The following is a 26,127-nucleotide window of genomic DNA, read 5'->3' as shown; positions in this document are numbered from 1 at the left end:
AACTCCACTGGGCAGGAGGAGCATCTAAATTTTATTTGTGTCCCTCACACACTCTCACCCATTGAGTAGAAAATACAGAACCAGAAGGTCTCCTCATCACCACATCATCTGGCATTAGTCATCTCCCCTAGGGTTTGGCATGGCAGGAATTCAGTTTATAAGTCAGTGATTTCACTGTCAGTTTCCTTACCTCACTTGCTTTCTTAATCAAAGCTTGCAGGTGTGGCAGAGGCAAGAGAACCCAGATGCATGTAAGCATCTGGCAAAGGGTTTTGCAGCTGACTGTGTGCGCAATAGAAGCCACATATGGGGAACTGGCCTTCAAGGTGGAATAAAAGGGTCAGAGGACAGACTGCATTTGAGGAAGTGGTTGAGTCTGTTGTCCACATGCAACAGTGTGAGGTGGAAACTAAAGGTTCCTGCTGTTGCTTGGGGATATGGAATAGCCCCATAGACATGTTGTACCTACAGCAGGCAGAGGGCAGACCTGCTCCAGACATTGCAGAACAGACATTCTGAGACCTTAGGCCTGCCAGCCTCTTTCAGCCTCCTGTTCTTTGTTGCATGAAGCTAAATAGCCTCTAAGTAAATATAGAATATTGTAGTCTTTACCTAGAGCAATTCAGCATCAAGTGCAATCAAATAACTCAATTCAGTTTTATTTATTGAGAACCTCCTGTATAAAAGATATTGAGCCAGCAGCCTGGGAGGCGAAAAGATAAGCCGTATTCCTAAAGAAGTTTTGCTGGCGTGAAATGCATGATTAGAAAATATGAGAGAAGAGCCTAGAAGTCATAAGAGATATTTCTTTAAAAAAAAAAAAGTCCTGGATTCATAAAAAGAGATTCTATGCAGTTGAGTGTGATTTGAGGTACACAGGAGGGAGGGGAAAGTTCTCTAATTGGAGAGCTAGACTGGCAAAGGTGTGGAAGCTCTGCAGGACAGGTGATCTAATTTGCTTAGACAGAGCATACCTGGAAGGGAGTCCCAGGTACTTAAGCCTGGAAAGGTAGGTATGGGTTATGCAATGAAAGACTTAAATGTTAGAGAAATTTTTACTTAATCTTGTTGAAAATGGCAAGACATTGATATCTACCATGTTTTCCCCAAAATAAGACCTACCCCGAAAATAAACCCCAGTTAAGATCGTCAGCCAGACGGATGCATTTAGTATGTTATGATGATGTTCCAGAAGATGACATGACTGTATTTGAATAAATGTAGATTGTTGTACATGAAAAAATAAGGCATCCCCTGAAAATACGCCTTAATGTGTCTTTTGGAGCAAAAATTAATATAAGACCCAGTCTTATTTTTGGGGGAAACATGATAAGTAGAGGGATGATGTGATTGGATGGTCAGATGGGATCTTTGGATATACACTCAATACAATTATAGTTACAGTTGCTAAAGCCTCCTGCTTCAATAAACAAACCAGTTGCCCAAAAGGGGACCCTCTATATCCAGATGTTTGGAATGTTAAGCTACCTCAAAGTCTAACCATAGCTCAGAGCTCATTTTTTTTCTCATAGGCAATACACTCTTATATCCCTGTGTACCTTCCTTCATTGCACTTATTACTGTTTATGAACAAAGTACACTTATTTATATGACTATGTGGTTAATGTATCTCTCCAATAAAATTATAAGCTCTGCGGCAGACGGCGTGGTTTCTGTTTGGCCCTCATGGTTTTCTTAATGCTTAGCACACACAGTGCCTGGCATGTAGAAGGCACATGGGGAATATTTTGAATGCAGGCATCCTGCAGAAAAGCATGACTGCACAGATGCAGAAAAGCACAAAAGCATGAGTGAATTAGTCAACAATAGCTTTGGGGTCCTGTGTCTGCCTCCTTTGAACCATTGCTCTGCCCTTGATTGCCTGATTCAACTAGACCCTGAGCATATATGGAAACACTGGAAAGGTGGAATTTCTTAGGAAACATAAATGACAAGCATTGGCAAATTACAACAGGGGAACTTGTCTCACAGTAAATGCTGATCGAAGCCCAGTGCAGATGGACGTTCCTCCTGCGGCCGCCGTGGGTAACCTGTTGGTGAGCGCGTTCCTTTCAGTGCCACTGTTGATCTGTATGAGTTCACTTTGTACATGGGCAACACTGTCAAATGTCACCATCCCGACCCAGGACCCTTGCTCAACCGTTTGCAGCAGGAAAAGTTTGCCGGCTTGATTCAGTCGTTTAAGGCGGTCACCAAGCTGAGAAGCAGAAGAAAAAAAGGAAGGTTGAGTTTAGATGTGCAGACTAATAATAGAACAGGCCTGAGGGAATTTGGAAGTGGCTGCCTCAGTCTAGAGTCAATGGCAACACACTTACTCATGGCACGTGCTTCTGTGGCGGAAATTTTCTCCTTTATATTTAGTAGCATTTTGGGTTAGAATTTTAGGGCCCTTGTAAAAATAGCCCAAAATGGTAAAGCCAGATTAGGCCTTAGTTCAATCATTAGTTCAATGCTTTAGTAATAGTTCTATAGGCCTTTATATTGTCAGTGAAAACATAAATGTTAAGGCTAATGTAATTTATCAGATCTTTGCTCAGAAATTGAAAGCTAATTTAATTTGGCAAATGAGACTCGATGCTGAATATTTGTTGAGCAAAGTGGCGGTGAATATTTCTGAAAGCAACGTTAGTATTGTAACATCTATCTGGGTTCTGTTTAATCCCAGGAGTTCCAAATTGTGGTCCAGCTCATATTGTGCACAAACGTGAGACCAGCATTCAGAAAACTGTAAGACTCATTGCACATACCGTCATGCTTCCAGACTTATCAAGGACTAAACACACAATTCTTTGTGCGATCTGCAGCAATGAGAAGGTGGGTTTGGGTGGCTGTGTCGTCATAGGTGTGGCTGTTTTAAAGTCCTCAGAATCGCGAATCACTTCCCAGATGCTTCGGAGATTGCATCTTTGGTTTTGCTGGTTTGGGGCTTCTTTATTGTGGTTTTTTTCTGTACAGAATGTGACCACCTGAAATTGTCAATAAAATGACATAGATAATGGTAAACTACTCGTTAAAAATCTTTCATAATTTGATTAATTTAAAATATTTTAATCCCTTGCCCTCCTCCCCAGTCTGCCTTGCTAATCTATAATCTTGGCTCAAGCCCATAATCACTGCAGAGCCCTGCTGGAGAAAATCACAGCCATAATTCAGAACTCCTATTTCAAACCAGGTTTTCAACTTTGTTGGACCCTCAGGGCTCCTCAGCAATCATTTACCTGCTTTTGGCTTCCTTCCTACTTCTCAGATTTGCCATTTTGAGCCATCACCACTACCTGTAAGACACCCACATGTCAACATCTATCTCCTGGTACCATCTTATCTCTCTATCCTTTCACTTCCCACTCACTTACTAACACCTTGCATCCCAACTTTCAACACTCAATATCCCAGCTGTATCCAAAATCCAGTGGGGTGTTCCACAGGCTCCTCCAACTTCACATATTTATAATTGAACTTATCACCTTGCTTCTAACTCTGCTCCTCCTCCTCATGTATTTCCTAAATGGATGTCACCTCCATGCACCCAGTCACTTAATTCAGGAAACTGGGAGTTTTCCTACCTTCTTCCCTTTACAAAATAACCAAGATCAATGCATTTCACTGTCTCTCCTTCTCCAATGGAATCTCCATCATTCAAGCCCCACAATCCCTCCCTCTTACTGTTGCAGTCTCCTATCTGACTTTGCCATCTTGCTTCCCCTCCAGTTGGTCCATTCCACAGCTACCAGAGGCGTCTTGCTTCTTACACCTGTATTTAAGACCTTTTGGTGGCTCTTCATTGCTCACATGCTACAATCCATACTATTTCACGTAACAAACAACAATTGCCATGATTTGGATTTTTGCTTCACTCTCCATCGTCACTCTGTGGAGTCAAGTGTTTGATTTCCCCACTGTAGTCTTGCCAGCCTGTTTTATATCTCCATGACTTTGCTCATGAATCCCATTTTGTCAAGGAGTTCCTCTTCCTCTGTCTTCTGCATTGTGAAACTTACCTTCATGTTTCAGCCAAAAGGTCATTTCCAGAATATTTTCTCATTTCCTATACTTCCTCCAAAAGAGTTTCCATTCAACCCTGTGGCCTCATAGTACGCTATAGAAATTCAGGCCCCTTTAACATTGTCATGCACTTATTGGGCTGTCAGTCCATCTGTGCCAGAAACCTGTCTCATTAAATTTTGCTTCCTTAACACTTAGTTCACACATAATAAAAGCTCAATGTAAATGTGGTGTTTTTTGAATAACCCTAATTAATCTGCACATCATTTCTTTTTTTTATTGACAAAATGGCAATAGTTACTATATAAGAATTACATATGAACATACGCAATATGGTCAATTCTCACACAGCCAATAAATGACAGTTTTTTGCCCTTTCTTAAGATTTATATCTTTAGCATTTAGGGGATTGAAAAGGGAGGCACAGTATGTAACGGAGGTATAACCTAGTTCCTCCTGTGACTTTACAGTATTATCATTCAATTAAAATCTTAAATAGCTGAGATTCTAGTAATTTAGAAAATAATTATTAGCTGTGAAAAATGTTTCTCTTTGAATTTTTCAGATTGGTTTGGTAGTGTCTCCATATTATCATTATGGCTACTTTTCAGCAAGGGAATCTGAAAATCTTTTGTGTAAACCCCAGGCAGAGGTTCCCAGACTTTACTGTGCATCAAATTTAACTCGGCTACTAATTTAAAACACATAATCTGGGCACCCTCTTGGAAGTTTCTGAAAATGTTTGGAAATGGACTGCAAAGCCAGACTGAAGGATGGGCCTGGTGCATCACATTTTTAAAACTTACACCACTGTCATTGACAGACTCTTGAAAGTTACTTCACCGTCTACTCCAAAAGGAAAACACAGTTTTATGGAGAATGGAAGATAAGATGGACTCCCCACTAAAGTCAGTTGACTGATGCATTTAATCTTAGTTTGTTCAAATTTGCTGATGTATATATTTAGCATTAATAATGATGATTTGTTAAGTTTGTCTTATGGACAGGTGGTCACTAAAATATTTTAAATATTTCAAAGCTATGTAAAGTTATTAAAACAACATACAAACTTCCTCAGGGAACCAACACTCTTAAAAAATTAGAAAATTTCACTTAATGACCAAAAGCAAATATACTGGAAAGAGGTATCTACAAGTGAAATTAAAGGCTACTGATCATGTCCGTATTGACTAATTAAAAGAATTGCCTGACCCCCCCTGGGTATATTTCTCATTTAACTAAGAAATGTTGTGCTTCTCTGTCTTTAAGGATGTTTGAAGTAATTCTAAGCACTTAAACTAAAAGCTAGTAGTAGGGAGACGATGGAGAAGCAAGAATGAACCTAAGAATGGGGGGAAGGGGAAGATAGGACTTTATCTCTGATTTGGACTCCCAGCTTGTCTCACTGAGAATCAGCTGCTCATTGATGATTTCCTAAAATTTGATCCTCTCTTGCAGCATCTGGGGATAAAAAAACTCACTACCTTCATCAGTGCCAAGAACAAACAAACAAACAAACAAACAAACAAACAAACAAGGTACTTACAGAATCAATATTTTGTGAAAACATTATGGAAGCCTTCTCCATTTGTTTGTCAGCAGGTATGAACTCACATCCTTTTTCGTACAGCCCTGTGACTTTGTCAGTTTTGCATCGTCTGGTGACACAGCTGCCTCCCTGACACACATTTACTACATTTTTACCAGTAATAGTTGCCGAACATCTGAAAATATATTAAGGTTAGATGTTTGGGTGATGTGATCATTTCAAAGGGCTAGACTCTGTGGTCAGGCTCTACAGTTGGCCTTGTCTGATTTCCTCTTTTCCCCTTAAATAGCAAAATTATTAAATTCTCATCAGAATCATTTCTGTTTGCCAGAAAGTACCTGAGGGGTTCCCAAAACAGTATCAGAATTTCTTTCTATGCAGCAGAAAAGCTAAGTTTGGCTCTGGCTACAGTTAGAAGGAATAAGAAACAAAGTCTTGAAGCACCTCCTAAGCTAGTCCCCTCATTCCTGGGAAATCAGGAGCCTTTTCTTTTGTTTCTCTCAAAAGGTTTGCTGACATTTCCTATTTTTTTCTTTTTTTTTAAATTAGTTTATGTCTTACAGATTCTGCATGATTCTTGTATGTTCATAGGTATTTTAGAATTTTCTTTATGTTTTATGCTTATGAGTTTTGTTGCTGTTATAAATGGAATGCTTTTTACCCACATCTTATTTTTTGGTGTATAAACAATATATTAACACTACAGAAAATTTGAAAAATTGCAAAAAAGTATAAAGAAGAAAAGAAAAAATCATATCCCAACATTAGAAATAAGCTACTGTTAATATGTTCCTTCTCTATGTATCAGCATAACATGGCACATATATGTTTGCCTCATGCTTTTAAAAAACTTAGCATGTTAGTATAGTTAAAAATTTTAGTATGTTATAATTCATAATATTCTTTCAAAATATGATTTTTAATAATTTCATGTTCTGATACTCTGATATAAATTTAGCCTAATTTATTTCATTTGATTTACCCTCAACTTGTCAGTAATAAAAATAAAACTTTAATGAATAAATGAAATTTCACATAAAATTTTGACTCAATTTCAAGTTTGCTACATGATTGTTTCCCAGACTAAATGATCAGATCCAAAAGTTTGAATATTTTAAAGACTGTTGATACTGCTGCTTATTCTATCATTTCCCTTAAAATTGATTTTTAAACACGAAATTACTGGATCAAGAAATAGGAAATATTTTAGAGATCTGATATGTGTCACCAAAATGCTTTCCAGAAAAGTTGTGCCAATTTATGCTTCCAGCAACCATCTGTGGGAACTCTCATCCCACTGACAGTAACTTACTAGGCGATAAATGGTTTTCATCTTTGTCAAATTTGCACCTCTTTGACTACTAGTGTCTGAACACTTTTTAATATGTTTACTGGCCATTTTTATTTCTTCTTTTCTGAATTATTTATTCTTCTCCTGTGCCTATTCTTCTATTATGATTTTATTATTTTTCTACTGGTTTTCAAAAGTTCTTCATGTGTTACAATACTAAGCTTTTAAAAAGCCTATTTTTTAAATGTTTGCAAATATCTTTTTTTGTTTTTTACCTTTTTTTAGTTTATGTTTGATTTGTGTGCAGCAAAACTTTTAATTAATATGTAGCCAAATTTATTATTCTTTTAGTTGCATCTTTTTCCATTTCTTGAATGCATAGGCGTGCAATACCTATTAATATTCTTCTGGTTGTTGTTATGGTTTTGATTTTTATATTTAATGACTATCCATTTGGAAGAGGATCTGTTAATATTTTCCCTCACACGACTGAAAAGTATCCTGATATCTTAAGAATTCCTTCTCTTCCTCATAGATCTGTAGTTCTAGCTATATTATAGAGTAAATTGTTATATATGTGTCTGTCAGTTCACATTGTTTTAATCAACATGGTTTTATTGTGTGCTTAAAATTCAATAAGTAAAAGTTTCCTTTATTACTATTCTTTTAAAAAAATGTTCTTAGCTACTATCTACTGAATAAATTCTGGGATTTAAAAAATGAGGTAAAAATGAATGTACTTTTGACTAGAGTTTCATAAACCTATATATTAATTTGGATTGAATTTACATCTTCCATGAATCGCAAATCTCTCAATTTATCTTGATTTTCTTTTAAATCCTTTGAAAGGATTTTATAGTTTTTTTCAAGTATGACTTCCATATGTTTTAGAGTTTTGTACTTCATTATATCTTTAATGGAGTATTCTTTCCATTATATTTTTGAACTGGTTATTTTTAATACATGGGAAGGCAATTTGAGTATTCATTTTGCATCTGGTCACCTTATATTGACTTCCCTTGTCAATTTTAATTTCTATTTATTTCCTCGGGTTTTTTAAGTGGACCACATACCATCTGCATAAAAGCAGTTTTCTCTCTTCCTTTCTAGTAGCCCTTTTTGTTTGTTTGTTTTACCTCCCTAGTTTCATGTGTTACCACATTGGCTACAAATTTCTAGACAAGGTTAGATGAGTGTTCTAAGAGTGGCCATCTTTCTGTTCTTCCTGATAATGTCTCTAGTATTTCCCTATTAAATACTATGTGGGCTGTTGGCTTTCAATTAATGTTCTGTATCATATTAAGGAAGTAACCTTCTGTTGTGGGCAGCACTGTCATTTTTGTGATTGCTTCTAGGCCTTAAAAATAATTTTAAAAATTGGAAGATAAGCAAAAAATATTATTAATATGTTGTCATAAAATTCCCTTTTAAGAGGACATGGTAGTTATGGCAGCTCTTTGCCAATGTTATCTGTGGAAGGAAGAACATGCTATATACTTAGATATTTCTAGAATATCTCTAGAAAGGAATATTTGTTAACCAGCTTTTCTCTTGAAGGAATATACAGTGTCTAACTGTATGGAAGCTTAGAAAAGAGATGTGGGAAAGGTAAATGTCAGGATTGGAATGGCATCCACTGGCTGAGATGTGAGAGGTCAACCCAACATAAGATCACATCAGGGAGGTGACCCTGGGGTGTGGTTTATGTAGTTCAGAGGGAACAAGCTAAAGAAATCTGGTGCTCTATGCATGGCTGTAGGAGCCACTTAGTGTCTATTTATTCCTGAAGTGATATAACAATGAAGGAAAATATAGTGGATGTATACCAAGTTGATAGAGTTTGAATGTAATGAGGAAAGGGAAAAATGGAAAGCAGTAATGTCCCTATGGAAAATGGGAAGCTAAGGCTGAGCTCTGAGCCCAGTGCAGCTCCCTTTGGAAATAAGTACCAAATAAAGATGGTAATGGCCCTAAGGCTGAACCATCAGGCAAGCAGAACTGGAAGCAAAAGTGGAGAGGGGGTGTTGTACTAACTTCCAGTCTTTAAAAAGAGGTTATTGTTTTTTTAACTCAGACGTGCATGTGCAAGGTTATCAATTTCCTTTTGAGAATCTATTGGAATAATAGAGGAGCAAGGCATTGAGGAGCCCCGTTAGCTTTTTTTTTATGTCACTGATTCTGATACAGGAAGATGGAGTCACTGAACATAGCACCTGTGGATTTCTTATAGTTGTGTACACACACACACACACACACACACACACACACAGGCAAAGCAAATGATTTGTAGTGGCAGAGTAGAGAATTCAACTAATTGCAGTACTTGTAAACTGAACAAAAGTAGTAGTTTTGTGGAAATTTGAAGTAAGAAGGACTAAGTAAGAATCAAAGATAGAAAGTAAGACAGAAGACTGACATTTGAAAATTAATCAAGAAAAAATTGGTTGTGATTTAAAATAGTTTGGGAAAAGTTAAATCAAAATGTCCATACCTTACTGCTTCTCTTTTCCCATTTGATAAGTAGAATTTCTGGTCATTATTGTATTCATTAAATACTCCCCATCGTAGATGAGCCCATTCATGGACAAATACCCTTTCTGTAAGAAAATATTTTCAACATCTGATTACAGAAAGAATGGTAAAATTAACTTCTCACACTGGGAGAAAGCAATTCTTCTGAACTTTTATTATGCTTTGCTATGTTAATTTTTTAAATGAAAGTTTTGTTTTCCTTAGAAAGAAAAATCTCATATGACAACTGTACATTTCTGAAAAATGTAAATACTTATTTTGGCTCACCAAATACTAATTAGGCACCTAGTGAGGGCCAGGAACTTATTCATACAAAGATGAAACAGCTGCCCTGTCTTCACATAGCTCCTGGTCTAGTGGATATCATGCACAATCAGATAACTAAAATCATTATTGGTGCAGGTGTAATTAATGATGGAGACCACTGCACGCTTATATGGGAGCCAGAGGCATTGATGGGGAGGCCAGGGCAGGGCCCCCAGTAGGTCCTTCTCTCTCATGGCTCCTTTCTGATCAAACCTCAAGGCCTTCCTACTCCACCTCCGCTTTTTTGCCCTGATCTAGTCTCATATTTCCAGTCTCATTGCCACTTACTCCTGAATTACTGCAATAGCCAGCCAACTGCCCTCTGTGTCTCAAGTTTTCCCTGGCTCCCCTGTGTTGTTCAGGGTTATCTAGCTCCTTAACTTGGCATAGGAGATCACTGGTGAGCCAGACCCTGCTGCTCCCTGTAGCCATATATCTTGCTGTTCTCCACCTACTTCCAAAACGCTATAATCACAATGAATTCCCGAACTCCTTTTACTTTCAAGAACCACACCATACTCTTTCTCATCCCTGGTCCTTTTTACATCGTGTTCCTCGGCTTGGAATACTCTCTCCCTGTCTCTACCTGGATAATTGCTACACTTTTTTGAAAATCAAGCTCGAATCCACCTAGAAGCCTTCTCTGACATCCTCACACCAGGGCAGGCACCCCTCATTTACAACGTCATTATTTTCCATTATGGCACTTCTCATGTTATATTATCATTGCTGCTTACTTGCCAGTCTCCCACGCTAAACACTTGTCTCCATGAGGACAGTCACTGTGACTTTTTTATTGTCATGCCTGGATACATATTGTCTAGAACTTGGTAGACACTCAGTGAGTGTTTGTTAAATTTGGATTAGTGACTAATGTACAGCTTAGTTTTTCTGGAATGTAAATTCTTATGTAGGCTGAATTGGGAGGGTCAGGTGAGGGGTTGCATACTAAGGAAGTTTGGGTATCTCACACTGAGGATTTAAGCTTTATTCAGTAGGTTCCAGGGAGCAATGGATGGCCTCTTAAGGGCAGAGGAAGACTGTGAGGGAGCAGGAGTGGAGTCCCGGCACAGAAAGGAGAGATTATAAAGAAATGACATTGTGTATAGTGACTGTGATGGCTCAAGTGGGTCTGGAGTGGGGCTGGGCATTTAGGTAAATCATTTCACCTCCATACTTTGGGAATTTTCTGTTCCTGTTTTGGAGGTGAAATGGAGTATTGTAGAAGAACAAAGAGGTATGTTTGACACCTCTTTCTGATAAGGTCTGTAAGTGCTCTGGTGTATTTGGGGGTGGGGAATAGAGGCACCAGCGTTCTTTTGTTTGCTTGTTTGTTTCCTCTGCTTTGCCTATTTAAATTAAGAAAATCTGGCTGGTTCTAATCTTTTTGACTCAGTAAAGAAACCTAATACTGATTAGTTAACCTAACTCATTAGTTAATACTAATTACTTTTGATTATACTTGGAAAGTACATGTTATATATACTCCATTGCTTGTTTCTTTTAATATTTTCTACAAAGATTGTTCTATATAGCTCATATGGAAATGACAGAGTTTATTTTGTGGAGGGAAGTGGGACTTTATTTTGTGGAGGGAAGTCAGGTTTTTGAGAGCTGAACAGCAAGGATATCCTGTCTGCTATTCAAAGTGTGGTTCATGGTGGAGCAGTATCAACATCACCTGGGAGCTTGTTAAAAACGCAGATTCTTGAGTCCCATCCACACCTACTGAATCATAATCTGCATTTTAACAATCTCCTTCACTATTTGAATGGGCCTGAACATCTGCGAGCCCTGTTATACTCCGCCATCTGGTGGCCACTAGGTGTATTGCAGGCAGGAGGTTTAATTCGTTCGGGTTTCTCCCCACAGATCCATAAAAACCAAATAGTACTACAATAAATTAGTTACAGTTATTTTATGATACTAATAATTTTTTAAATTTAAAATACTATATTTCCACATGTATGCATAATCTAAAGAAATTAAGTTTCTAACTGAGAAATGCATTATTCTGAGTCTCTGTTTTAAGTGACAACACATGCTATGATGGTTTATTTGGCTTATATGTGCTTACTCAGAAAGCTAATGCTATTTTGGGCTACTTTTAATATAAATTTATTAAATTATGAGAAACACAGCAGAATTGTTCATCTCTACCCATACCTTGTGGTCCATATTGGCGCAATTTTTTTCCTGCTATGAAGTCAGGAGTGAGATAAATCCTTTCTCCCTTTTCTCCACAATTTCCAATCTGTTCTGTATAGGGGTCATCGTTACCTGGAGGATTAGGTTCAGCAACTAAAACATCAGCCTGTAATTTAGGAAAAAATGTTATCATTACAAAATTTCAGCAAATATATTCACCTTATTAACACTGAAGTAGTTTGAAAAAATTTTATTTGGTTCTAGAATATTTTGATGTTTAAAAAATCTGAATCACAGAAGAAAATTAAACTTGAAAAAAGAACTTGATATTCTCACATTTTTGTAGGTCTCAAGTTTTGGTCTCACATACTCAGGTTTTGTCTTCCATTTTTCAGGAATCAAAATGGCAACATTTTTAAAATAGAATCTTTTTTCTGTAGCTTCAAACAGATATGGGGATGCCTGAGTCACCATGTCCTGAGAAAAAGAAAACATACATAGCACGCACAATTATGACTGAATATGAACAAAATTACCAATCATTCAAATTTACATCTACTTGTAACGTTAGAAGAAACTAATTATAAAAACTGGTTATTTCTCAAGATCAGAAGGGGAGATGTGGAAATAACTTACTGATAATAATAGCTAACCTCCCTTGAGGACGAACCACAAGCTATGTGTCATAGTGTAATTGTTGACAATGCAGATTCCAGAGGCTGACACTAATCCTGGCTCCATCACTTCCTGTGGGACATCACGCAATTTCCTTGAGCCCTTTTGTGCCTCAGTTACACCATTTATAAATGGAAACTATTACAGTGGCTAGCTCATAAGATTGTTATGAGAATCAAATGAAATCAAGAAAGCACTTGGAACCATGTTTATTTAGCACAAATATTTACAAAATGTTTGCTATTAGTTTCATCTCATTTGATCCTTTGAGGATCATAAACCTTTAAGAAAGAAACAATAATCAGAGAGTGTAAGCCTCAAGGTCTCACACCAACTAGTACTGGGAGAGAAACTCAAATTAAAATGAGTATGATTTCAACACCCACTGGCTTCGGTAATAATTTGGGGGCTAACTACATATTGTGATATATTTATTTTTAGTATGGTACTAAGTGTCAGATATAAGGAAGTCACATAATTATATAATTTCTTTTCAAGTCACACTTAACTTTATTTCTCTAAAATGAAAGAGCTGTAGTGTTAAATTATAAATGCCTCTGCAGATTCCCTGTACATTATGACAAGATAGTAGAGAGGATATACAAGACATTTATTATTGAAAGGGCATCGGGTCTACTAGGACTGCAAACCACTGGCCTCTAAAGCAAGTGTAAACAGAGGAAAGAAGAGGGCTGAAGACTGAGCCCAGGGAGTCACCAGCATTTAGAGGTAGGAAGCGAAGGAGCCAGCAAAGGAGACACAGAAGGTGCAGCTGGTGAAGGGGAAGGAAATCAGAAGGCATGTGATGAGGGTGTTTCAGGAAGGAGAGAGTGATTACTGGTGTCAGATACTGCTGAGCAATCAAGTAAGGTGAGGACTAAGAACTGACCAAAGGATATGGTAAGTTGGTGAGCCATTTTAGCAGAATGGAGCTGACACCGCCATATGAGTGAATTCAAGAGAGTGGGAGGTGAGGAAGTGGACTCAGTGAATGAAGACAATAACAGTGCAAGTGTTCCTTTAAATTAAAGGGGGATGGAGAAACGAAGCTGTAGCTGAAGGTGGGCTTTAGAGCAAGGGACTTTTGTTCTGTGTGGTTTTTAAAAAAATGGGGACTATTACAGCATATGTATATGCTAATGGGGGAAAAAAAACCTGAAGGGCTTACTACAGAAGGAAAGTCCTTCTGGGAGCAAACCAGTATGCCCAGACTCCAGTGCCTAGTGGGGTTGTCCTGAGCGGAGAACCAGTTCATCATCAAATGGGGAAGCAGTACTTGGGCATTGATGCTGCGGTGAATCCCTCTTTGCCACTTCCTAATGGGATACACTTGGGGAATTTATTTCTCTGAGCCTCAGTTTCCCTCCTTTCAAATAGTAATAATAATGGTTGTCTTGCTAGTTTTTGAAAAGTTCTTGTAATGATTGCATTTCCTTTTCCCAAAAAAGTCAGGTTTTTATAAACCACTAGGAGATTTAACATTTTATCATTTAAAAAAATAAAAATACCAATTCAAGATAACCAACAAGTTGAAAAGTAGGCATAAGACTTCCGATGTTAGAGTACTATGTTACAATTTGACTTGTGAAATGTGTTTCCTTGTCTCCCAGGAAGATTAAGAAGCATGAAATGCTCTTGTCTTCCATGATTTAATAGAAACATTGGTACGGGATCTTTGCTTTGGCATCTCTTCCCAATTTTGAGAAGGTAACCTCATAAGCAAATAGACATTTAAATTTTTGAGGCTTGTAGAGCTTGAGGATGGGTTTATAGGATTTGCTGGAAATTCCTTAACAACAGGGATGGTATATTGTTCACCATTGGATTCCTGTTACCTGATATAATGTAGATGCTATGTAAATATTTGTTGGACGAATGAACAAATGAATGAATGAAGAATGAATGAATGAATGAATGAATGAATGAATGAATGAATGAAGTGGTTGTGATGAGTGGCAAGCTGGCCAGGAGTGCCAAGACAGGAAGTTCCCATGCACTGAGGAAACGCCCAAGATACAGTATTTCCATTTGGTATCTTTCGAGTGTGTGTGTGTGTGTGTGTGTGTGTGTGTGTGTGTGTGTGTGATCCCAATTCTCACTCCCTCATTTCAGGAAGTGTGCTCTTACTGCTATTAATACAACTAATGCTACTGCTGCAGCGCCATCTGCCGGTCTTGTAGAGGGAGAAACATAGAGGACTGTCCTGCAGGAGCAAGAATTTAAGAGCTGATTTAGAGGCCTCCATTCCTCACAAAGGCACCAGAAGGAGATTCTCCCTTCAGAAAGTGGAGAATGAGGGATAACCAGTAAAATCCCTCAACTCTGCAGATCTGGAACATCAATAGAAAGGAGCTCATTTTTATCAACCACTCAATCAGGGACTCTGAGCACACGGTTTCCTTTAACTCTTAAACCAACTTATCTCACATCCAACTTATTTAGGACTCACACCAGAAAGCCAATTTAATAATTGTACTGAGAAGTACATTTCTCAGGAGGAAAACCCCACCAAGAGTGAGGTGAAAGCACTCTGAAAGTTCTAAAGACACATACGTAAATATAAATTACCATTGCCATTAGAGATAAGGACCGTATGTTCCTGAGCCCCACTGACTGTCTAGCCAGAGACAGAAACACGTGGCCATATTTTTCTCCTGCACTTTCCTTGTCTGTTGTTCCTCATTTTTGCTAATGTCATTTTTAAGATTAGAGAAAATCAAAAACTCACTCGAGGTTTCTGATTGTTTAGAGATTTCAAAAGGTGTGAATTTCCCTTTAACCAATGACAGTAATATCTGATAGTCTTCCAGAGTTAAATAGGTAAGTTTCCCCTCCCCCCTCAACTGAAATTCTCCAGCCTCAAATGCCTCTTGGTGGTAGACATGGTTCTCTCTCCAGACTTCATCTTTCTGGCTTTGTTTCTGCTCAGAGGAAGGACCATTTGGTGGCAATCCTTGGGGCCCTCGCACTGTTAGCTTTTGAGCTCACACTCAGGAACTTTGCCCAGAAACAAGCCTCAGTCCCTTTGGGTTGATTAAGAAGGATGAACAATTTCCATCTAGAAGGATTAAAAGGGGGACTGGTGCCTGATGGCTATGGTTACCATTTATTGAGCTCTTACTATGTACCAGGCACATGCATGCATTTTTTAATGTAAAAAAAAAAAAAATCAAGATGTTTCAGACTTACAAAAGACATGCAAAAATTGTACTGAGTCCCCATATACCTTTCATTAAGCTTCCCTTATGTGCATGGATTGTTAAATTGAATCCTCACAAAAGTCTATGAGGAAGGTACTAATTATTACCTGCATTTTACAGATGAGTACTTTTCCTCATTACACAATACTGTCTCTAGAATACTGTGCTACAGTGAGGTTCTACGGTGATAATTTTTAAAGCATTTGCCTCCTATCCTTAGTTGTTTGTTGTTGCACACGACCTCTCTAATCCCTCCACCTTACAACAGTTAGACACCTCTGCTCAGAACAGGGGATGTCTTCTTTCGTCGTTTTTATTTCCCTCACAGAAGAAGTAAAAAGTGAGGTGGGGCCACTCAACCACCTGAAAGGATCCCTTGCATTGGGGCTGGTAAAATGCAGGGATTCCTTCCATTTGAAGGGTGAGGGTTGTTCTTAAGTTAGAGCTTTGCATCTTGGGCTCCTGTATTAGGATCACAGAGAAGGGAGTTACAATTAGAATAAAAGGAGAGTCTGATATGAGCCAGTGATAAAATCAGGCAAAGGAATTACTCTTTATGCATTTCACAATATCTGCCAAATGCAACTGGCTCAGCCTTTGCAGAACTGAATATTTTTTAATGAGATAATCCACGGTCAATAAATGTATTAAGCACCAACAATGTATGAAACTCTTAGTTATGTGCATTGTATTTATTGTCTCATCTCTCAGAAGAATCCTAAGGGTTAACTGATATTATTTCCATTTTATAGCTGAAGAAACTGAGACTCAGACATAAAAATGAACCTGCCAGTATCACGCAGTTGGAGTTAGAGAACTCATGTTCACTCTATCACATTAGCTTAATTTAGTTTTAAGAAGCATGGATAATTGCCATTTCAAACTTACCTTTATTTGTTGAATGAGTGTGTCATCTTCTGGCACATTAGGGTCAATTGCAATGACAATGCCTTCATAGCCATTCTTATTCAGCTGAATGAGTGAATTGCTCAGGGCCCCTTCCAGAAGGTGAAGGACCAAGATGAAAACAGAACTCTTAAATGGCCCCATTGCTGCACATCTCCCTTTGATGATTCTTTCTGAAAAATGTTGGTTTTGGAGGCATCTTTCTTTACCCCTATTTATATGAATACATAGACACATGTTTTTCTAAGTTATCAGAGGTGGTTTATCACAGGACTTTAACCCCTGACCCCAAATTGTTTCACTACTGCATTTGTCTGCAATATGAGGAATGATAACAATACCTTAGTCTTGAATTCTGTGTACTTTTAAATATTTTATTTGAAAGGATCATTAGCCTTGCCTTCACCTGTGCCAGGTGCTAGAAAAGAGGGTGGGGAGCCCACATCCGGTTCCCTGGAAGGACTCACAGGTGATAAGTAGCTTGGCCATTGAAAGATGTTTACTTCTTAAGAATGTTTGCCCAGCCCGGCATACCAGCCCACCCAATGCCACCCTCCAGCCCCTGCCTGCCCAGTGGAGGCCTGGCTGTTCTGTGTATTCAATAAGTATTCATTAAGTGCAAACCATATATCCTGTTATCCCTCAGGGTGGTCGTTATTTTTATTCTCATTGATCTTGACTTAATCTTAGCCCCTCAGCACAGTTCCCTTAGACAATCCACTCACACCAAAAGCATTAGCAAGCAACATAGATATTGTTGAATATTTCAAACTGGAGAGAAAAGATAATTTATATCTCATTGTGCAAAACAAACTTCTTCAATTTTCCTCATTAGACCTCTATTTCTCTTTTCCATAGCTCTTACTGCTCAATAAAATTCAAATTAACAACATTACAGTATTTTACTGAAATTAAATCTCTCTCAGAATGTGAATTATGAACTGCCAGCTACTGAATAGATTCTTTTAAATAGGTTCTTTTCATCTGCCAAACCTCCAGTGAAAACTCAAATTGGTTCACCACTTTCCTATATTCAAGTTACTTAGCGTATCTCTTCATCGCGTGGTGGTAAGCATCAGTTTCCTCTTGTTTCTTCCTTTTCTTTGACATTGGCTCTTAAAAATTAAATTAATACTTGCTGCTAATAATTAATTCTTATTGCTTAAGTATATAATGTTTAAACAATCAAAAGTGAAGCATTGAAATAGAGTGGAAGTACTCTATTATAAAGTGGTTGTCCGGATAATCCAAATAATTTATCTAAAAATAATTTATTCAGTGCTTATTGAATAAATGTATACATTTATTATACACCATAAAAATTTTACATTCTTAAATACCTCAAACCCCTGGCAGGACGTGTTTTTCCTGGGTTCCCTAGAAAACGGAGCCCCAGGCAAGTTTACGGGCTAATGACTTGAGAGTTTAATCTCAGGGCAGGGAGAACCAGGAACAAGGGAAATGGGTCAGGGAAGCCTGGGAAGCGGTGAAAAATGAAGTGTTACTAAGGTGGCTACTTTGGTACCATGAAGAGACTCAGCACGTCACCCTGCTGGTCCACCTGCCCTGCCATCTTGGATGTCTTCTAACAGGCTATACAAAGAAACCACGCCTCAGAACAATCCGCTGGAGGGAGGAAGGGAAAGTGTTTGGCTCCTTCTCCTTTCCTACAGGTGACCAACAACCCTGAACTTCCTGGCTGTGCCATCCAGCCCCTTCAACAGCTCTTAGAAAGAGAGACCACATGCCCCGTGGTATAGGAGGAGCCAAGGATTTCAAGTGGTGCCTGGTTAACCTTTGGCAGTAGAGCCACTCAGGCCTACGAGAGGTGGGTGGTGACCAAGGCTCCAATAAATTAGATGGAGCCAAGAAATGTAGGGAGGTTCAATAAGATGAGTCCAAAACAACTCACTGCTTGAACTGCTCAGATCTACTCATGTCCTTTCATCATTTCTAGCTCCAATACTGTAATGTAGAGTTTGCATTTTTTTTTTTTTTTGTAAGCACTAACTGTCTCACTTTTTTCCTGAGAGAAAGTACAGATCCAATCATTCATAGAATCTCCTTCAACATAAGTGGTGGCCAGTTGCAATCTTCTGGAATATCTAAAACAAAAGGGTTCTTGAAATAAATTGCAGTGCCTGCTGCTGAAACTGGTCTCAAGGCCATTATAGATATTTATTTTCTCTTTCCTTCATCACCAATTTCCCTCCCTTTAGCTGGCATTTTTGCTAATCTGTGTTGTTTTTTTTTTGCCTGTTGCTGTAACCCAACCCTTCAATCCTGAGGGTTCTGAACCCTTGTTGGGTTGTGGCTGCTGCAGTTGCCTGTGGCAGGGGTCACCTGCCATAGCGGATCCAGTTTAGGTTCCTCTGCAGCTTTGCTTGGCCTTCCCTGCTGGCTGGGTCTTGGCTGCTTGCTCAATGGAGAATCCTTGCTGCTGCCACCGTTGCCTCATCTCTTAACACCACTGACTCCTCTCTGCTTCCCGGAGAGAGGTCCTAGTTTGGCATGGGCAGGCTGTGCTGGCAGCGCCACTCTCTCTGGTGCCCACATCCAGCCTAAACAGATTCACAGAGGCTTTGGCTCACATAAAGCATTGCATGATGTTACCTGGGTTCTGGCTTTGTCAGGGGCAGCCCGGATGGGCCGGATGACACAAACTTGAAGTGCAGGAGTTAATACCCTGAGAAACACACTTTCACTGAAGCCTTAGAATATTTTCAACATCCCAGAAGTCGCTTTTGTGTTCCCTTCTAGTCAACCCCCCCCCACCCCCGCCAAGTGGTAATCACTGTTCTGACCTGCATTGCCACATAAATTAATTTCACCTGTTTTTGTACTTCCTATAAACAGAAATATATGGTATGACCTCTTGTGTCTGGCTATTTTCACATAACATTTTCCACATGAAATTCATCCATGTTGTTTCATGTAGCAGCAATGTGTTCTTTTTCCATTGTATTTCATTGTAAAAATACACCACATTTTACTTACCAACTGCTACTGATGAACATTTGTGTTATTGCCTGTTTGGGGGTTATTGCAAATAAAACTGCCATGAATATAAGCATTGCTTTCAGTTGGGTAGAAACCCAGGTTGAATTGCTAGGTCACAGTATATATATATAATTTTTTATAATTTTAGCCACTCTGGTGGGAGTGTAATCATATTATACTGTGGTTTTAATTTACATTTTCCCTGATGATTAATGTTGTTAAATATCTTTTCATATACTTATTGGTCATTTGGATAGCCTCTGTTGCGAAGTGCCTGTTCAAGTTTTTTTGCCCAGTTTTTAGTCAGATTGTCTTTTTCTTACTGATTTATAGGAGTTCTTTATATGTTCTGGGTATTGAGTCCTTTATTGGGTATATGTATTACAAATACCTTTTTCAACTTTGTGGCTTTCCAACTTTGTTTTCCTCTATGGATAGCAATAGGCCCACCTCATTTATTGAAAATATCACACTTTCTCCCACTGAATAGCAGTTATGCTTTTGTTGTGAATGAAGTGACTGCAAATGTTCAGGTCTGTTTCTGTTCTATCTACTCTGTTCTATTGGTCTATGTGACATTCCTTACCTCAGTATCATATTGTCTTAATTACTGCTACTTTGTTAAGTCTTGATATCTGGTAAACACTCCAGATTTGCTTTTCTTCAGGATAATTTTGGCTCTTTTAGATCCTCATTTCAATATAAAATTTAGGATCAGTAAATTCCACCAAAAAGAAAAATCTGCTGGGTTGGATAGGATTTCACTGAATCAGTTTTGGGGGAATTGACATCTTTATAATACTGAGTTTTTCAATCTATGGACAAGGCATATCTTTTCATTTTAAGTTTTATTTAATTGATCTCAACCATGTTCTATAGTTTTCAGAGTAGAGGTCTTGTACATCTTTCATTAGATTTATTTTTGGGTGTTTTTTTTGGTGCTTTTGTAAATGGTATTTTAAAACATTTTTATTTTGTAATTGTTTATTGATGGTATATAGAAATATAATAGGTTTTTATGTATTGATGTTATATTTAGTGAGTGTGCTAAATTCACTTATTTCTAGTACAATTTTGTGGATTCTTTTGGATTTTATGTTTATAATTATGTCATTTGTGAGTAATAACATTCTTACTTCTTCCTTTCCAATCTTATGACTTTTATTTTATTTCCTTTCTTTGTCACACTAGCTCTTACCTCCTGAAAATGTTGAATACATGTGGAGAAACTGATATCTTTTTTTGTTTTCAATACCAGATGGAAAAACATTCTGTATTTCACTATTCAATATGTTATTATCTAGAGATATTTTGTAGATACCTTTATCAGATTAAGAAAGTCTTTTTCTATTCCTAGTTTGCTAAGATCTTCCTTCTTTTTAAATCATGAATAGTGTTGAATTTTATCAAATGCTTTTCGCGCATCCATTTAGATTATCATGTGATTTTTCTTAATTATTCTGGTATGTGGTGACTTACTTTACTAAATCAAGCTTTCACTCCTAGAATAAATTCTACCTCATCATGATGTAATATCTTTTTCAATTTGATAATATTTTGTTTAGAATTTTTGTACCTATGTTCATGAGAGAGATTGGTCTTACTTTTCTTTTCTTGTAATGTCCTTGCCAGGTATTATTATCAGATTATCTGGCCTCATAAAATGAGTTGGGAAGTGTTTCCTCTTTTTGTATTTTCTGGAACAGTTTGTTTAAAACTGATATTTTTTCTTCCTTTAATTCTGACTATTGCTTTAACTTCATCATATATGTTTTAATATGCCATATTTTAATTGTCATTTAGTTCCACATATTTTCTGACTCGATTTTGAGTTCTTTTTTAACATATGGACTATGCAGAGTGTGTTGCTTAATTTCTAAACATTTGGGGATTCTCTAGTTAATCTATTACTGATTTCTAGTTTAATTCCACTGTAGTCAGAAAACATACCTAAGATTTAAATATTTTGGAATTCATTGAGATTTACTTTTTGCCTCAGCTTATGGTTTGTTTTGGTAAAATGTTCCATGTGCTTGTGAGAAAAATGTATATTCTGTATTTGTTGGGTACAAGTTCGTTAATTATGTGATTCAAATCTCTATTCTTCCCATTTCTTGTCTGCTTATTCTTTCATTTACTGAGAGAGGTGTGTTAAAATTGCTACTTATGATTATGAATTTGTCTATTTCTTTTTCTTAGTTCTATTGAATTTTGCTTTATATATTTTGTAGCTATGTTTTTGATACATGCAAATTAAGATTGTTATATAATTATTATTACAAAATGTCTTTTCTATCTCTAACAAGACCACTTGTATCAAATCTACTTTTTAGGATATTAACTATGGTATACTGGAATTTTGAAGATTGAAAAATTAAAACAAAACCAATACAGCACAGCTAACAATGCCTGGTACATAGAATTCATTCGGTAAACAAAATACATTTTTCCTTCCCTCCCATTTACCCAAAACTTAGCCTTGGAGGGAGAGATAGGAGAGGAGCCAACAAGATGGAGAAAGCAGGGGCTTTACATTAGATGGCATCAAGTAAGAATGACCAAGGTGTATGTCAAGGACATTGATGTTTAAAAGTTAATTTTAAGCCATTTGCCATACAGCGTCTCAATAAGACTCCTGCTTCTACCCCCAGTTCACTACCTCCTTTAGTAACGGTAATATGGCCATGAGGAAACAAGTATTCACACATTATTGGTGATAGAAAAATTGGTACAAGTGTTTTAGAGGGAAATATTCATCCAAGTTTAAGGGTGTATATCTTTTGACATAGTCAGTTCCACTCCTAGGAATATACCCCAGAGATACACTCACACAGGCGCACTAGGTTACACATACAAGAGACAAACTCACGCAGGTACATATAATTATATATACAAGGGTAATACAATTTGCCCCTCAAAGTCTACTTTATAATAGCAAGAAACTGTATTACCCAAATGTTTACTAATAAAGGAATAAATAAGTAAGCTTATTCATTTAGTATCCATTTTGTCACATCTTACTTCAACATCTGTACTTTTTATAATAGCATTATTACTTTTGTAACTGAAGTAAATTTATACATAAAAGTAAACATATTGGACTAAAGACCATCATTTTGAAATCCTAACATATTAACATAAGAGTGGTAGTCCTGCCTTCTCTTTTAATTGCTAATCTTTTTTGTCTTTACTTTTCCATTTCAGTCTCTTCTTCTTTTTTTTTATTAAATTAGTTTCAGTTGTACAAAACAATGCAATAATTAGACATTTCAGCCCTCACAAAGTGATACTCCCCCCTCCTCTCAATTTTTCACTCTCTTCTTTTCCTTTTATCTGCTTCAGGCTCTTGCTTCTCCTTTCCTATATTGGTATGAAGTAAGGTGGTGCTGATTTTAAGAAACGTTTCATTTGGATGTTTGTTCATTTATATTGCATCTGTTCTACACAGCCAGGGAGGTGGAAAACAATTGCCCACTGTACTGGATCGCTTCCTCCTTCTTGTTCCATTGAAGTCATTTGTCCTCAGAAAGCAGCTTTTTGATAAGACTCAACAGCCTGTAGCTGAGAGGAGTGGGGAATGAAATTGGCCACCATCTGGGCCACTCCCCACCCATCCCTAGAATCCTCTTGCTGATAAAGGACAGGCCTCCTAAGTGCAGGAGGGTTTATGGAGGGAATCATTCCTTTTGACCTTTAGGGACAAACTGTAATTATCTCCATGGATATGAGCATCTGTTTCTGTGTCCTTCAGTGCTTCTTACTCCACCTTCATGTTCTCTATAATCTGTATCCCTTTCATATCTTATTCTTTCTTTCTCTTTGTGCCTTATCTGTGCTTTTTCTACTTCCTGTGATACATGCACAATAAACCTCATTCACATTTCTTCAGAGACCACGACTCATCAGACTTCCCCTCTGCTTCTATTCCCTGTTTCCCTGTATTTTACACTCACAGATTGTAACACAGATCTTAATACATAATGCAGCACCCACCCAACTTTATATCCATTTCCCTTCTTTATTTTTTCATCAGTTGGGATTTCTACCAGCTTTATGAATCCAGTTCTCTAATATGGATCATCTTCATTTCATTTAAAATATTTTTTTTCTTCTTTCTTGCCTTCATTTAAATCAGGCTCACTTTTGTGCCCCCCCTTTCCCCTCACTAAGGCCACTTTTTCTTATATTCATGTATCCGATATGAATGACCCCTTTTTCTTCCTCCCTATAAAGCAAGATTTCTCAGTCTTGGTACTATTGATATTTTGGGCTGAGTAATGCTTTGTTGGGGCTGTCCTGTGTATTATAGGATATTTATCAGCATCCTTAGCCTCTACCTGCTAGATAACCCCCCCGAGCTGTGATAATCAAAAATATCTGCACACATTGCCAAATGTCCCCTAGGAGGTAAAATCACTCCTGGCTGAGAATTATTGCTATAAAACTTGTTAACGGGTAAGGATACAATAAATTTGTTCATATTAAGTTTCTCCTGGGATGAAATTTATATACAATGAAATGCACCAATCAAGTGCACACAGATAAATTAATTTTGACAAATGTATCACCCATGTAACCACCATCCCAATGAATCCATAGAACATTTTCATTGTTCCTTTGTGCCCTTCCAGTCAATGTTCACATTTTTGCCTTGAGATAACCACTGTTATGATTTTTATATCCAGAAATTAGTAGTGTTCTTGAACTACTTATAAATGGAGTCATACAGTATGTGCTCTTTTGAGTCTGACTTCTTTAACTTAACATAATGCTTTTGAGATTCATGTATGTTGTTGCATATATCAGTTGTTTGTTTCTTTTTGTTACTGAGTGGTATTCCATTGTGAATTCATCTAAACAGCAACATTTATTTTATCCATTCCATAAATAAAAACATGGTTGTTTCCAGTTTAGAACTATTATGAATAAAGTAGCCATAAAAATTCCTAAGCAAGGCTTTCGGTGGACATATCTTTTCATTTCTGTTAAGTGGAATGCTGGGTCAAGGGTTAGGCATATGCATTTAACTTTTAAGAAATTGCCAAGCAGTATTCCAAAGTGGTTGCACGCTCACCAGTGTAGCACCATTCCAGATGTTCCAGATTCTTGCTCCCATTTCTTACTGTCAGGCGTCATAATTTAGCTGTTCTTGTGGGAATGAAACAACATTTCACAATGGTTATCATTTTCCATCTGCTGACGACTGATGGTGTTGCTAGCCTTCATATATGTTTATTGACCATTTGTATCAAGTGTCTGTTCAAGTCTTTTGCCCATTTTTATTGGGTTCTTTGCTTTTTATTACTGATTTATAATGTTTTTATATATTCTAGCTATGACTTCTTTGTCAGATATATGTGTTGTGAATATTTTCTTCCACTCTGTAGCTTGCCTTTTTTTGTTATTAATGGTGCCCTTTGATGAGCACAAATATTTAGTTTTAATGCAATCCAACTTAGTTTTTTCTTTTATGTTCCTTTATGTTTCTTTGATGTTTCCTCTGTTCTAAGAAATGTTTCTACACTGTAGCTGTGAAGATATTATCTTACATTATTTTAGAAATTCATATCTTAACGTACACAGGAGGTGCCAAAAAATGTATTATGTACACATTTTAAGAAAGGAAGAAACTATTAAAATTGTAATACTCAATCTATACCAATAACAAAAGATGAATACAAGTCACGTTTGACTTCTGCAATTACAAGAGATGCTCAAAGTGGTTACCACCAGCAGCCAGACACTTCTGATTATCGCGAACTACTGCTTGAGCAACATTGACCAAAGTGTCCACTTGTTTACATTTTTTGGCACCTCTGGTATTTGTATGTATGATCCATCATGAAATCATATTTTATTAAGGTAGCAGTAAAATTGTTTTTCCAAGTATGTCTAGTTGTTCCAACATCATTTATTGAAAAGAACCCCTTTGCCCATTGAGTTGCCTTCCCCCATTGACTTGCACAAGGGTTTGTAGAAAATCGTTGGACCATATGTGTGTAGATCTATTTCTGGATTCTATATTCTGGCCTAGCACATGATCTATTTTGGTAAATGTTACATAAGTACTTAAAAAGAACGTATATTCTGCAGTAGTTGATTGTAGTGTTTTATAATGTCAAGGTCAAATTGGTTAATACTGTTAAAATAGTCTCCATTCTTACTGAGTTTTTCTGTCTAGATGTTCTATAGTTATTGACAGTGGGAGATTTAAATCTCTAAGTTTGATTGTTGATTTGTCAATTTCTGGCATTTTTAAAATTTTCTGTTAATTTGAAGCTCTATTAATAGGTACATGCACATTTAGGATTGTTGTATCCTCTTATTTTTTTTTATCATTAAGGAATGACTCTCTTTTTCTCTCCTTTCTCAAGGTCTATTTTGTCTTATTGTAATGTACTAACACCAGCATCCTTATGCTTAGTGTTTGCATGATATACCATTTCCCTTTTTACACTTTTAACTTCTATGTGTTTATATTTAAAATGTATCTGTTG

General features: G+C 37.2%; 1 protein-coding gene and 1 long non-coding RNA gene across 2 annotated transcripts in view; one reads left to right on the top strand and one right to left on the bottom strand.

Moving 5' to 3' along the window:
- Positions 1-16,984, bottom strand: part of CLCA1 (chloride channel accessory 1) — a 31,955-nt gene extending 14,971 nt beyond the window's left edge. The window contains exons 1-7 of the mRNA XM_019751755.2: positions 16,613-16,984; positions 12,186-12,326; positions 11,868-12,015; positions 9,355-9,460; positions 5,570-5,747; positions 2,769-2,987; positions 1,991-2,218 (exon numbers count right to left, since the gene is read on the bottom strand). Coding sequence (XP_019607314.2) covers positions 1,991-2,218; positions 2,769-2,987; positions 5,570-5,747; positions 9,355-9,460; positions 11,868-12,015; positions 12,186-12,326; positions 16,613-16,867 — 1,275 coding nt within the window. The 5' untranslated portion in view covers positions 16,868-16,984. The remainder of the gene's footprint in view (positions 1-1,990; positions 2,219-2,768; positions 2,988-5,569; positions 5,748-9,354; positions 9,461-11,867; positions 12,016-12,185; positions 12,327-16,612) is intronic.
- LOC141572127 (uncharacterized) overlaps positions 1-26,127 on the top strand; it is a 186,169-nt gene that overhangs the window by 125,450 nt on the left and 34,592 nt on the right. The window lies entirely within an intron of this gene.

Source organism: Rhinolophus sinicus, linkage group LG06 (assembly GCF_036562045.2).
Source record: "Rhinolophus sinicus isolate RSC01 linkage group LG06, ASM3656204v1, whole genome shotgun sequence".
Classification (NCBI taxonomy): Eukaryota; Metazoa; Chordata; class Mammalia; order Chiroptera; family Rhinolophidae; genus Rhinolophus; species Rhinolophus sinicus.
Note: the sequence above shows the minus strand (reverse complement) of the source record. Positions and strands in the feature narration are given on the sequence as shown.